This window comes from Oryx dammah, unplaced genomic scaffold (genome assembly GCF_014754425.2).
Source record: "Oryx dammah isolate SB20612 unplaced genomic scaffold, SCBI_Odam_1.1 HiC_scaffold_10, whole genome shotgun sequence".
NCBI lineage: Eukaryota > Metazoa > Chordata > Mammalia > Artiodactyla > Bovidae > Oryx > Oryx dammah.
This window is the reverse complement of record NW_024070194.1, coordinates 8,964,446-8,977,831: the sequence shown is the minus strand read 5'-3', so window position 1 is coordinate 8,977,831 and position 13,386 is coordinate 8,964,446. Positions and strand designations below refer to the sequence as shown.

The 13,386-nt window shown below is 45.5% G+C and overlaps 2 protein-coding genes across 2 annotated transcripts; one reads left to right on the top strand and one right to left on the bottom strand.

Annotated features, from left to right (window-relative positions):
• Positions 1–5,134: 5,134 nt before the first annotated feature.
• On the bottom strand, positions 5,135–6,075 carry WFDC9 (WAP four-disulfide core domain 9). Its single transcript, XM_040248911.1, has 2 exons — positions 5,985–6,075; positions 5,135–5,283 (listed from the first exon to the last, which is right to left on the bottom strand). The coding sequence occupies exons 1-2, from the start codon at positions 6,073–6,075 to the stop codon at positions 5,135–5,137; spliced, it is 240 nt and encodes a 79-aa protein (XP_040104845.1).
• A 5,006-nt stretch (positions 6,076–11,081) lies between these two features.
• Positions 11,082–12,767, top strand: LOC120869528 (WAP four-disulfide core domain protein 10A-like). The gene is made up of 2 exons (XM_040248910.1): positions 11,082–11,221; positions 12,453–12,767. Exons 1-2 carry the CDS (start codon positions 11,134–11,136, stop codon positions 12,599–12,601), a joined length of 237 nt encoding a protein of 78 aa, XP_040104844.1. The 5' UTR covers positions 11,082–11,133; the 3' UTR covers positions 12,602–12,767.
• Positions 12,768–13,386: the final 619 nt, after the last annotated feature.

The window sequence follows — 13,386 nt, the reverse complement described above, 5'->3', positions numbered from 1 at the left end:
CCAGGAACTACTCCACTCATTTCTCTTCTTCCTCTCCCTGCCCGGGGGTCTAGGTGGACTTCCTAGGGCCCAGACTCAAGATCCTGCTCCCACCCCTGCCCCCAACAAACCCAGCAACCCTGAAGTCACCCCTGTGGAAATTAAACTCACAGAACCTGGGTCCTGAAACCCAAGTTTCAGAACAAAGAATCCCAAGAGATCTCCCGGTCTCCCACTCTCGTTTTACAGAGTGAGGGGAACCGGGTCCCAGAGCAGAGACTCCACTGTTCTGCCTCTGGTGGAAATGGCCCTCCACACCTAGTTCTTCCCTAGAAACATCTATCACTAGTTATTCACCACTCTTCTCCCCTCAATTCTATTGATTTCAATTTTTTTACACCAGTGGTTCTAAATTTCTCTTCATGGAACAGAATTTCTTTATTGGCCTTTAGTCTTGGAATATCTAGGCTTATTTTCCCCTCGATCTATTTTTTATTTATTTTTTCATTGGAGTAGAATTGCTTTACAATGTTGTGTTAGTTTCTGCTGCACAACAGTGTGAATCAGTTATATGTGAACATATATCTCCTCCCTCTTGGGCCTCCCTGTCACTTCCCCCCGATTCCTCCGTCCTGGGTCATCACAGAGCACCACCTCAAACTGCCTGTGCTATGCAGCAGCTTCCCACTAGGTATCTGTTTTACACATGGTACTGAATTTATGCCGATGCTGTTCTTCCAACTCGTCCCACTTTCTCACTCCCCTGCTGTGTCCAGAAAAGTTCCTTTTCTATGTCTGCATCCCTATTCCTGCCTTGCAATTAGGATCATCAGTACCATTTTTCTAGATGAGCGTGTGTTTTTTCTCCTCTCCATACCTAATGTTCTGAAATACTCAGATCTGTAAACAAAGGGCATATTTCAAGAAATTATTACCAGTCCTTTTCCAGTTTGTTGCTCAACCTTGAAACTCCTGAGAACATAAACTCCTGGTAGCTCAAGCCTAGCTCTAGACCCCATGGAGATTTTCGCTGCTAAGTGCGCTCTCCTGGACAAAAACTCTATGTGCACATATTTTTTAAAAATCGCATTCGTTGTAGCATCAGAAGACCCTCAAGATTGAGAACAAAACATTCAGCCTTCCTCTGGTATCCGGACTTTAAAAAAGAACCAGTGCTTCTATTACAGACCCTGGTTCTTCTCTGCAATTGGACCGAGAAAGGTCCTTTTGTTTCCTATTCCTTCTTCATTTTGAAGCCCAGCCCAAATACCTACTGTAAGCTGGAAGTTCAAAGGAAGAATCTATTCTTTCTTTCCAGCTTCCTGAAACTGGCAGGATTGCCACGCAGGAGAGCATCAGCAGCTGAAGACCCAACAACTTCATGATGCTGACCCTGGACATGTGAAGGTGAGCCTGGCAGGAGACCCAGCACTTGGGCCAGGTTCTGCAGGGGCTCAGGGTGGGGAGGTGGGAGACCACGTGACTGTCTCTCAGTGCCCCGTCTGGTTCTGCCTCCTCTCTGTCTTCAGCCACCACTCCTGGGCTGGGCATTGATGTCTCATGAAGCACTTGCCTCCTCTTATACTTTATATACCCCTCTCATTGTAGAAATGGATTCTTTGTACTTTATTAATTTTTATTTTAGCAATTTGAAAAACACAGAAAAGTATGAAGAAGTGTAATGAGGTATTATCAGTTGATTATCCATTACCTAGATATAGATAGATACTAGGGCTTTTTATCTTTCATAAAAGAGAGCTGTAAACTCCCAAATTTTAAAAATTGTAATCCTATGATAAACTGTAATGGAAAAGAATATTTTTAAATGTGTGTATGTATAACTGAATCACTTTGCTTTACAGTGATTTACAACATTGTAAATCAACTATGAAGTGAAGTGAAGTGAAAGTTGCTCAGTCGTGTCCGACTCTTTGCGATATAGTTCATGGAATTCTCCAGGCCAGAATACTGGAGCCGGTAGCCTTTCCCTTCTCCAGGGGATCTTCCCAACCCAGGGATCAAACCCAGGTCTCCCACATTGTAGGCGGATTCTTTACCAGCTGAGCCACAACGGATTTTAAATAAAACTTACTTCATTAATCCCCAAAACACTTGTTTACAAGTATTTTAATGTTTACAAGTATTTTAATGACAAAAATCAGGCCCTAGTTTCATGGTGAGAGAATTTGATGGAAAAAAAAGGAATTGCAGAAATAATGATTGAAATAGGAATCTCCCTGGTGGTCCAGTGGCTAAGACTCCATGCTCCCAATGCAGAGGGACCCATGTTCAATCCCTGGTCAGGGAACTATATTTCACGTGCTGAAACTAAAGATCTTGCATGATGTAACTAAGACCAGGTGCAGCCAAATAAATGTATTTTTTAAATATAGCAGTGATTGAAATAATGATTAATATTTCAAAAACAAGACAACCACAATGCCATTTTTACTGTTAAGGCCTTGCAGTTATTCCTCCTCCAATTTTAAGGCATAGCCTATTCCAGTCTCCTCTAGTTTTTCTGTGCTTTGAAGTTTCTTACTCTGGTTTAACTTTTTAATCTGCCTGAATTTTATACTTGGTTGAGGGGGATATCTGATATCTTGCTCAGTCCTTGCAGATCATGAGGTGACCTTAAAAATGGAAGCATCACGTCAAGGACAGTGGACCAAAAGGAGGCTGTATCTTCTATAGTTCTGTGGTAGAAGATCTTTTCTGGATACCTAAATCTTGAATCTTGTGCCTGAAAAACAATTAACATCTCTTATTTAAGCCACCATTTTCTTCTTGGTCACTGTTACCTGTAGTTGAAAATCCAAACTGATACCCTAGCTGAACTATATATTAAGATTAGGGTAGAACGAAGGCATGAAAGCTCTCAAAATGTTTTAATTTATTTTATTTAATTAGTTCTCAAACAATCTCTCTGAGGAAGCCCCTGTCAGGTATATATATTACCAAAATGAAGTTGTTAAGAAAGAGAAGTGGGGTCTAGGAAACAGGATCTCTAAACCGGGAAAAAGTAAAATACCACTCTGGCGGTGAAGGGAGATCCCCAGGGGCACCCACTCCTGAGGATGTTTACCCAAGCCCCTGGCCCATTGTCCCTTTTCATTGTTCTGAGCTCCAAAGCCCTAGCCAGTATGCTAAGTCGCCTCAGTTATGTCCAACTCTTTGCAACCCTACAGACTACAGCCTGCCAGGCTTCTCTGTCCATGGGATTCTCCAGGCAAGATTGCTACAGTTGGTTGCCATTTCCTTCTCCAGGGATCTTCCTGACTGAGGGATTGAACCCAGGTCTCTTGTATTGCAGATGGATCCTTTACCGTCTGAACCACCAGGGAAGCCCAACAACAGAGGTTATCAAGGGTGCCTTCTCCCAGGGCCAGAGTGATATGGAGGCCAGCATCTTAGGTCTTTCTTCAGGAGTCTGGTTTTTCATAAATAGGCAGGTGAGAGACTGTCATGTATTCACCAAATCCATTTTCCTGTTCTTACTGAGCACAGAGCTAGACTATAATTCTTAGTCTTTTTTGCCAATAGGTGGGACCACATTATGGCAAATAGAATATTGGAGAGAAATAATAAACTTCATTTCTAGGCCTGGCCCTTAAAAGCCTTCCATATGAGCCTCCATCCTAGCTTTCTTTTCCCATCTGCTGGCTGGATGCAGAAGCAGCCCTAGGAGATGATGGAGCTATAGATGGGAGGAGCCAGGACCCTTGAATCTTGACATGGATCATTCATTGATCACCTTGATGTATTATGAATAAGGATAAAATTTACTGTGTTGACCACATTCGTTTTTTAAATTATTTTTAAACTTATTTATTTATTTCTGGCTGAGTTGGGTTTTCGTTGCTGCAAATGGGGGCTACTCTCTAGTTGCACTGTGCGGGCTTCTCATTGTGGTGGTTCCTCTTGTTGCAGAGCACATGCTCTAAGGCCTGCGGGCTTCAGTGGTTGCAGCACGTGAGATCTAGAGCACGTGGCCCCCCAAGATTTTTATAAACTCTGTATTTTTGCTACAACCATGAGCATGCCAGACTAATACATGGATCTAATTGAAAGACAGAGTTGAGTGCCTGTGCCCATGATGGGATGGGAACACTTTTGGGGGGCTGTTGAGGGTTATAATGAAAGAAATGAAGCCACAGGGATAAAGTACCAGCACACACAGAACGCTCAAGTTGGTGCATCAGTTTATTTGGCAAAGACGTGAGCCTTCTCAAGATTGAAAGGTCAAGGAAGAACAGAAATCCTCAGATGGAGCGAGTGGGTATCCCAGCAGAGAACCAGGCAGCCCTCTTCTTGACCACATAGCCTCCAGCCCACGCTAGTTGGGAGGAGGTCAGCTAAAAACTAGGATTTTTACTTGAATTTAAAAGGTTCCCTGGAAGAGAAAAGTTAAGTGGTTAAAAGTCACAGAACTCTGGGGGGCATCCATTCCCAAACTTAACTGCTCCTTTAGTCCCAGTCAAGCACCAGGTGCTTCCCTGGTGGCTCAGAGGTTAAAGCACCTGCCTGCATTGCAGGAGACCTGGGTTCAACCCCTGGGTCGGGAAGATCCCCTGGAGAAGGAAATGGCCACCCACTCCAGTATTCTTGCCTGGAGAATCCCATGGACGGAGGAGTCTGGTGGGCTACAGTCCATGGGGTCACAAAGAGTCAGACATGACTGAGTGACTTAACTAACTTTCTAGTCCCAGTTAATGGAAACAGGAAGTCTTCCTAGAAGATCAGGAGTTACCTGCTTTTAATCAATTTCTCTCAAGAGATTTGCCAGTTGAATAGACAAGTAAAGACGTGATCTCCTTGGGCCTGGCTAAGAAAAGGGGCCAGTGGAGGGGCCAGATTGAGGCAATAATTGGAAGGGGAGATGGGACAAGGGAAGGATGAACAAATTGATGGGTGATGTTGTGGGGAATTGAATGAGAGTGAAAAAATATGTGGAGGGCCCCCATGCTGGTATCTTGGTTTACTTTGCAGTGAGTGGCAGCCTAGGTGAGGGGGCAGGAGGACGTTGCCTTATGTTGCTTGTTTCTTTGACCAGGGTTTGGGTGATGATGTCTTCTGTCCCAGGTCACACCTTCTGAACGAGGACAAGGAGCAGTTAAGGAAGCATCCCCAGGCCAACCTTCCCACCCCAAGCAACTCACTCATCGTTCATGCAGATGTTTCCACAGTAGGTCCAGCAGCATGTGTGATTTGGAAAGGAACATTCCCTTAATTTAGTGCATCTTTTTACACAATACCTTAATGATGGAGGCTGTACCCAGCATTGATCAGTGTCTTTTAGTCCATCTGGAATCAAGAGGGTAGAAGTTGGCAGTGTCTATCCACCCACCACTTGGACAAGAAACCCTTTCTCAAGTTGAAAAATCCCTGAGCTCTAAGCCACAAAGTATTTTTCTGCCTTTGAAGAGAATCCCACTGTGAATCCTAGCCCATGGCTTTTTACAGAAGACCATCCTTATATGGCATGACTTCCCTCTTACCACATGTTCCCACAGCATTGCAGGGCTTTGGGTTCCGTCCAGATTGCCTAAAGATGGAGCCTCAGACAACCCCAACACAGATGACACCACTTCACCAAGTCCATTCCCATATAACTAGATTGCAAGGTCTGCAATAGTCTCTAGCTCCAATTTCCATACCCAATTTTCAGACTGGAAAACTGTGGGCTCAGAGGGAAGCTCTGTGTTGGTCTTTTCTCCACCCAAGGTGGTCTGACATTGGCTACTATTGTATCCTGCTAGGTTATGGAATGTGGGCAAAAGCTACATTCCCTTTCCATGTACCCACTACGGCTTTCAGAGCTGGGAAAGGAAGCTTGAGAAGATGCCAGTTTGGGAGCAGCCAACCTAATCTTTCTTGGACATCTCTTGCTTGAAGGAAGACTCTGTTCATTTAAAGGGTGATCCTAGAAATGCAGGCCCTGAATCAGTTATACCAGACACCCCAGGCCTGGGCAAAGCACCCTCCTCCCTGGCCACACCACCTACAGAGAAGTTTGTTCTTGAGGCCTCCCAGCACGGGCAGAAACATCACAAGCTCATAGGTGAGAAGCATGAGTAGGAGAATCCAGGGCTTCATGGTCATTTCTACGTGTGTGTGGATTAGGCTTTGGCAGAAAGCAGGTCTTTTCCTGATGCTACTAGAGATAGACAGGAATTAAGGGGACAAGGTAGGAAAGAAAGAGAAAATGCTCGTGAATATTGTGCTTTTCTTCTCCTACTTTTCCTTCCCACCCACTGGCACCCAATGGCTTCCCTGGACTTCTTCCCCATTCACATTAGGCAACCCTTACTTTATGAAATTACCTTTTTTTTTAATGCATTGTTTTTTTCTGATCAAAAAGCAATTTATCTTCAGGTTTTATTGTTAAAACAAAAAAATACAAACAGGAGAACTTCCCTGGTGGCTCAGTGGTAAACAATCCGCCTACCAATGCGGGAGACACGAGTTTGATCTCTGGTCTGGGAAGACCCCATGTGCCACGGAGCAACTAAGCATGTATGCCACAACTGTTTGTGCTCTGGAGCCCAAGAGCTGAAACTCCTGAGCCCACGTGCTGCCACTACTGAAGCCTGAACACTCTAGAGCCTGTGCTCAGCAACAAGAGAAGCCACTGGAATGAGAAGTTCATGCAGTACACCTAGAGAGTAGCCCCGACTCACCGAAACAAGAGAAAAGCCTGCACAGCAATGGAGACCCAGCACAGCTAATTTTTTTTTTAAAAAGAGGAAATTGATAAGTGTTATCCATTAATCCGCCACCCAGAGATAACTGTATAATGCCTATGCTTTTATGTTGTGATCATTATGTTATGAAATTGGAAAAATAGAACACTTGAAATAACCTGATCTGTTAAGAACACAGGTAACAGGATGATATAGTGGAAGTTTTAGTTGAGACCTTAAGACAGAGTGGATGAGATAGATGACTCAGCAGGACTTGAGGAAAGTTGCTGACCAAACTTAGAAGCAAGACTTTCACACAACATTGTGAAGCAACTATATGCCAATAAAAATAAAATTGTTAAAAACTGAAAAAAAAGATTTCATCTGCATAGATGATCCAAAGTTGAAGGAGTTAGAGGATGTTGCAGGAGGTTGGTCAAAAGCTTTGCCCAGAGAAGTAGACACACTGTCTTCTAATTCCAAGTTGGGAGCATAAGCTCTGTGGATGCTACTCAGAGTCTCTAGTATGTCCCCCAAAGTTTATGGGGACACTGTAGACTTGTGTTCCAGTCATGGCTGAAGACTCTGAAGGGTAAGGAGTGTGTCTAAAGTGACCTGTGGTAGCAAAGAAAAGGGCTACAGTTTGAGAAGTAGCTGAATTGTAAATGGCCTGATGCCATTTTGTGTCTCCAACGAACTTTTGAAATCACCCATAAAAGAGGACCAAAAGCCTAATGCCAGCCAGTGATCACATCTACTGTGTAAGAACTTTCCCAGTCTCTCTTAGTGGTCCTTCCTCCCTCTACTACTCAGGGGCCAGAAACTTTTTTAAACCAGTTGGGGGCGGAGGAACAGAATCACAAAGAACCCAAGAGAAAGATGTTGGCCACGTCCTCTTCCACAGCGGGAGCCTCTGAGAAAAAGGAGGATCCACAGTTCTAAACAATTTAGGAAGTTGTGGCTAATTTTGTGGGCCTGTATATTTTAATGATTAGGTTGAGAAAATGTTTTGTGACTAAAGTCACAGAAGTTATGGGAAGGTACCAAAGTTTTCCTGAAGAAGCAAGGAAAAAACTAGCTGTTTCCTGAATAGAATAAAATCTATTCTGAATAAATAGATTCTGAATAAAATCGAACAGAACAGGGGGGAACAAAAATAATATGATCACATCACGCAAGTCATGCCAACAATACAAAGATAAATATTACAATCATTCCCCATGTCATGAAGAAAACAGGCAAAAATCCATACATTTGTAGAGTTGCCATTCTAGTTAAGTAAGAGAATAAGGAAATACATATTTGATAGTAAGCACTCAGGAGAAAACAAAGCAGCAGAAAAAAAGATGAGATAGCCTGCTGACAACTGGCAGCTGAGGGGTGGGGGAAGTTGGACATGGGGGGAGGAGACTAAATTAGAAGTCCCCGCCCTCTCCCATCTGCTTCCTTCATCCTTTATCTGCTGTCTTGCTCGCTTAAAACCAAACAGGAAGAAAAATGAAAGAATCTAAGAAAAGGGTAAAATTCTGATATCACGAATAACATAGTAACAAGGTAGAGGTTGTTTTTCTCCCTGAAAGTCTTTGTTTAGAAATTCTTCAATCCAGCAGAAGACTACACTGTCCAATATGGTGGCCGCTGGCACCGATGACTATATAAATTAATTAACTTAAAGTGCAAGATAAACAACAAAGTTTTACTGTGTAGCTCAGGGAATTATACCCAGTATCTTGATGGAATATAACCTTAAAAAAAAAAAAAAAAACTATGCTGTACACCTGAAACTAACACACTGTTATCAATCAACTATACTTCAATTAAAAATTAAACTTAAATTTAGTTTCCAGGCATTTCAGGCTTCAATATCCACATGAAGCTAATGGCTATTCTATTGGATAGGTTAGATGTAGAATATCTCCATCATCACAGAAAATTCTATGAAACCACTCTCCTCGGAATGAAAAAACATGCCTTTGCTTAAAAGCAAGGCTAGTACTAGAGATTATTTAAAAGGTGTGGAATTTTTCAAAGGGATCTTTGAAAACTCATTGTCCACTCAGAATACGTGAAATTTGGAAGTTGCAAAAATGCACATTTTAGGCATGTGAATCCCTAGATGCGTTGACTTAGAGGCAAATTGGATTTAGGAGATGAGAGACAGTAAGAGAAGGAGATTAATGAAAGAAGAGGAGAGAAAAAGCCCTTAAAAGGTAAAAAAAAAAAAAAAGCTACTTCCTTGGTGGTCCAGGGGTTAAGTCACCGTGCTTACACTGCAGGGAGCATGGGTTCAATCCTGGTTGGGGAACTAAGACCCCGCATGCCCCATGGCACAATCAAAAAACTGAAAAGGCAAAAGATCAGATGTCTGGGGGCTTCCACTCAGATGCTTATATCTGCTCTCCAATCATGTCCATTCAGAACCCACATTCTTGCCAGCCTGCTTCAGCAGGGCATGGGGAGGGCAAATTGTGAAGTTCACCTACTGCCGCATTGGGCAATATTTATACCAAAGGATACAACTTAACTGGTGAAGCTCCAAGCCAAAGGAGCACTCTCTTTAAGCACAGTGGGCTTCCAGAAATCCTGTAAATCACTCACATTTTTTTGTGCACTGGAAAGCCAGCTGAAAGTGGCAAGATTCCCAGTCCTTGGACTGGGCTCAGTGTTCTTCTGATCCTCCAAAGGCAGCAGCACATAGCAAGACAGGTATGTAATGAGGATGCTCTGTTAACCACTTATAGGCAGGGGTGAGGCGTAAGAGAACTGGGTGGAGCTGGGCATGGATTGGGGCCGACCTCTGAATTCTTGACACCCCCGCCTTTTGCACACAGAAGGAGGAAGACCGACACAATAAATTCAAAGCAATAGGTTCAATGAAGCTGTTTATTTGTATTCAAAAATAGCGTTCTAGATGCAAGTTTGCCAGAGCTTTGAGATCTGTTCATTTAAAGAGCCTCATTCTTCGTCCTGTTCTCTGAGCTTCTCACTTGTCCCTAGAGGACTTGTTCAGGATCCTGGGGTTGCCCCAGTCCCCTTCTTTGCACACCTCAGGTGTACTAAATGATCCCAGGGAGGAAAAGTATCATCCCACCCAGGCTGTGTACCACTCACATACAGAGGTCTGAGTGAATCTTTTGACCATGATGACATAGGATATATGGCAATGAAATGGTCTCTAGGCATCACAAAGACGCAAAACTACTGCCCCCTCCCCCAGATTCAGGGTCCTGGGCTTTCTAGATGTTAAAGGAAAGAACAGGGGCTTTCTAGTCACGGATATTGTCATCTTGTTTACTCTGCTCCTTTTACCGAGAGCACGTCAGACAGTTCCCATGGCCTCTCTATCAACTTTCTTATTCATACCTCAGGCAGTAATCCCCATTTAACAGGAAGAATGTTGACATCACCGGGCAGGAAACTCACCTGAGCAAGCCACGAATAAAAGCTCACGCCTCAAAACCCTTACCTCCACCTACCTCTGAAGGTATCTGAGTGGAGTGTCTGCAGTAACAGGCTGAGTTTTTTTTATCTGGCTTCTTCCTACTGGGAGAGTTGGGGGGGGGGCAGGAGAGGGCAGGAGGCTGTGGTCTGGAACAGGGGGCAGAAGAGGAGAAAAAGTCAGTTCAAAGGCCGGGAACTTAAAGGTGATTTTGGTTGCAGCCCATCTTTCATTCCCACTCAGGAACATACTGGTCACATCGCAGCCTCTTCGATATTCACCCATCCAGAAGTCCTGGATTTTCTTTGATGTAAGAAGTGTCTCCTGCTAAGCCAGGAAGAACACTATGTACCTACTCACTTTCTCACCCACAAATTCCAGCTGCTTTACTTTAAAAGAAAAAGAAAAAGAGGATTTCTGAATAAAAATGTTCAACAGGATATTGTCTAGATAATCAGTAATTAATGTAATACAGATGCTTGACAATAGGCATTTATGTTAAGTGAGGGCTGCGCAATTATGAGAAATCACATTTTGTAAAATATTTACAATATTCATTGAGAGTGGAGAGGATGGGTGACAAAAGCTGGGTGATTCAAAATGTGAGAAGACAAAGAATTGTACACAGTAAATATGCAAAGAAACTAGAAAGACAGTATAACAGGGCCCATGTTAATTCCAGGCAGTGAGATTATCATCTTTTTTAACATTCTTTGTCTCTTTTCTTATAAATTATTTTGTAATTAGAAAATAGAAATAGTTACATCTTCCAGAAAAAAAAAAAAAACAAACTTCTGTTCACAAAAGAGGAAGATTAGCTGTGAGAGGAGGACCGGTCCTGTGGCAGCCCCAGCGTCTCAGGAGTGGGCCGTGGTGAGGGGCAGGCCAGGTGAGGACTCCTTGCTCTGCCCCGGCTTGGCCAGGAGAGGCAGCGAGGAGCCCAGGACCAGCTTCCTTCCTCCCTTGCCTCTCCCCACTCAGCTCTCCAGGGGCTTCCGGGCCAGACAGAGCGCTCGCCACTCTGCCAGAGCCATGAGAGCCCAGGCTCTGCTGGCCCTCCTGCTCCTCTGCGTTCTGCTGCTGCAGGCCCGGGGAGGGCAGCACAGCCAGAAGAGGAACCGTAGGTGGAGGGAGGGGTGGGAGGGGGTGGGGGGGGGGGGGGGGAGGGGTCCGGAGGGGTGACGCGTCCAGTCTAAGGAGGACCCAGGAGTTCGAACTTTCCGGCACATCCTATTCAGACCACAGCACTATGAAGACTCTGGTTCTTCCCAAACCACGGTCTTTCAGCCTCTTTATCTGGCTCTGGGAAGAGTGATGGGGGTGGAGGGGGAAACTGCATCTTCTCATTCCCCATCCCCCAAATCCAGAGACAACGTGGTACCTACAACAGGGAAAGATACACCTGAGCGAGAATCAGGTGGGAAAACAAACAGCTCTTCTTTGGTTTATGCACACAGGTGACAGGTAAACACTCCGAGACATTCAGGGGAGTAGGTGTAGCATGAAAGTACATGGGAGAGCAAGATTTGGGGTGCAAGGGTCAAGGTAAATTTATCTCAGAGGGAGCGGGATGGTGAGAGTGGAAGGGAAACACTGAGGGTGCTTTTTGCTGGGAAGCGGCAGGGATGGTGCAGACAGTGGCAGCCTGAGAGGAGAGAGATGACGAAGGGGCAAGTTCATCTTCCTCTGGTCCCAGCGATTGTGGAGAGTAGGGGAGAGTTAGCAGGTCATCCTCGCCTTTGTGGAGTTCTCAGGGATCGGGTGCAGAGAAGGCAATGGCACCCCACTCCAGTACTCTCGCCTAGAAAATCTCATTGATGGAGGAGCCTGCTAGGCTGCAGTCCATGGGGTCGCTAAGAGTCAGACATGACTGAGCGACTTCACTTGCACTTTTCACTTTCATGCATTGGAGAAGGAAATGGCAACTCACTCCAGTGTTCTTGCCTGGAGAATCCCAGGGACGGGGGAGCCTGGTGGGCTGCCATCTATGGGGTTACACAGAGTCAGACACAACTGAAGTGACTTAGCATTAGCAGCAGCAGGGATCAAGTGCAGGTTCTGTGGAGGTGATTTGGCCAAAGCCATGACTAATATGGGAGACGCAGTCCTGTTGCAGGATTATGGAGAGAGTCCAGGAAGTCCAGGCATCAAGGTCTATTGGGGAAGAGTAGGAGGAGTGGGATTTAAGATACTACCCATCACCAGGATCTGGTGAAGGGCGGAGGTGAGTTCCCTGGAAAGTCCAAGAGTCATGAGTGGGCCTGTGTCTGGGGTCTTGGAGGAGGTTTTAAGCTTTAGAGAGGTATTCTCAGGGGCCTGGTTCCACTGACCTTTCCTCTGCTCTGTTTCAGAAAAGCAGAGACCCCCAGAAATCAAGCAGTGTGAGAAAAGACCCAAAATATATCTGTGCACAGTCCCCTGCACAGATCACCGAGAATGTCAAGCAAATACCATATGCTGTTCAACCTTCTGCGGGAACATTTGCATGAACGTCCTGTGAGTCAGAGATCCTGGGGCCATGCATCCTGACCCCCCAACCATCTCGGAAGACACTGTGCCTGCGGCTGAAGATGAGGACCTGACCCTGGACACAAGGATGTCAACAGGAACGCCACCCTGTCCAGCCAGTATCTGAACAACCTGTCCCTGTCAAATAAACCAGAACAAATGTGGAAGGGCCTGCCTAGTTCCCTCCCAGTGCCTGTGATCACAGAGAAGCTGGCACAGACCCCAGAGGGCTCCCACTTTTCTGGGTCCGGGTCTCTGATCTCTCCCCGTGTCAAGCTTCTCTGCTCCCCCTCCCCACCTCCCTCCTGCCTCCTTGCCAGGCCCCTGAGAGCCCAGCCCCCCTGTTCCTCTGCTCACTGAACCAGGACTCGGGAGAGAACCTGCTCGTCTGCGGCACCTCCTGGTCCTCAGGAGAACGTGCCTCACTCACCAGGAGCCACAAAGGGCCAAGTTCAACGTGAGATGCTGGGAGGCTAGACCCTGGGGCACAGAAGGGGACGCCCCCCAGGAGGACTCTTCTTAAACTTGATCCACCCCCATCCCATCCTGCTCATTGTCCTTGAGAGATTCAGGTCACTGTCTCTTTGCAACAAAGAAAGTGAATCCCAAGGAAGTGAGATGACATGTCCAAGGTCAAAGGAGAGGGAGAAGTCGTGGTCTGCTTGGAGGAGGTTTCCTCTGTGCTCCCCTCTCCGCATCCCAGTGGGACGGTCCACGGGGAGTGAGTCCTGTGCTGTCCCCGCTCCAGCACCACCAACAGGCTGCTTATGGAATGGG

What these genes read in the sequence shown, in the direction of transcription:
- WFDC9 (XM_040248911.1), bottom strand. Translation starts at nt 6,075, where the DNA reads ATGAAGCCCTGGATTCTCCTACTCATGCTTCTCACCTATGAGCTTGTG. An exon ending in CCTCAAGAACAAACTTCTCT is followed by an intron (nt 5,284 to 5,984) that starts GTAGGTGGTGTG and finishes TCTTGATTCCAG; the next exon opens with ATGGACTAAAAGACACTGAT.
- LOC120869528 (XM_040248910.1), top strand. Translation starts at nt 11,134, where the DNA reads ATGAGAGCCCAGGCTCTGCTGGCCCTCCTGCTCCTCTGCGTTCTGCTG. An exon ending in GCACAGCCAGAAGAGGAACC is followed by an intron (nt 11,222 to 12,452) that starts GTAGGTGGAGGG and finishes GCTCTGTTTCAG; the next exon opens with AAAAGCAGAGACCCCCAGAA.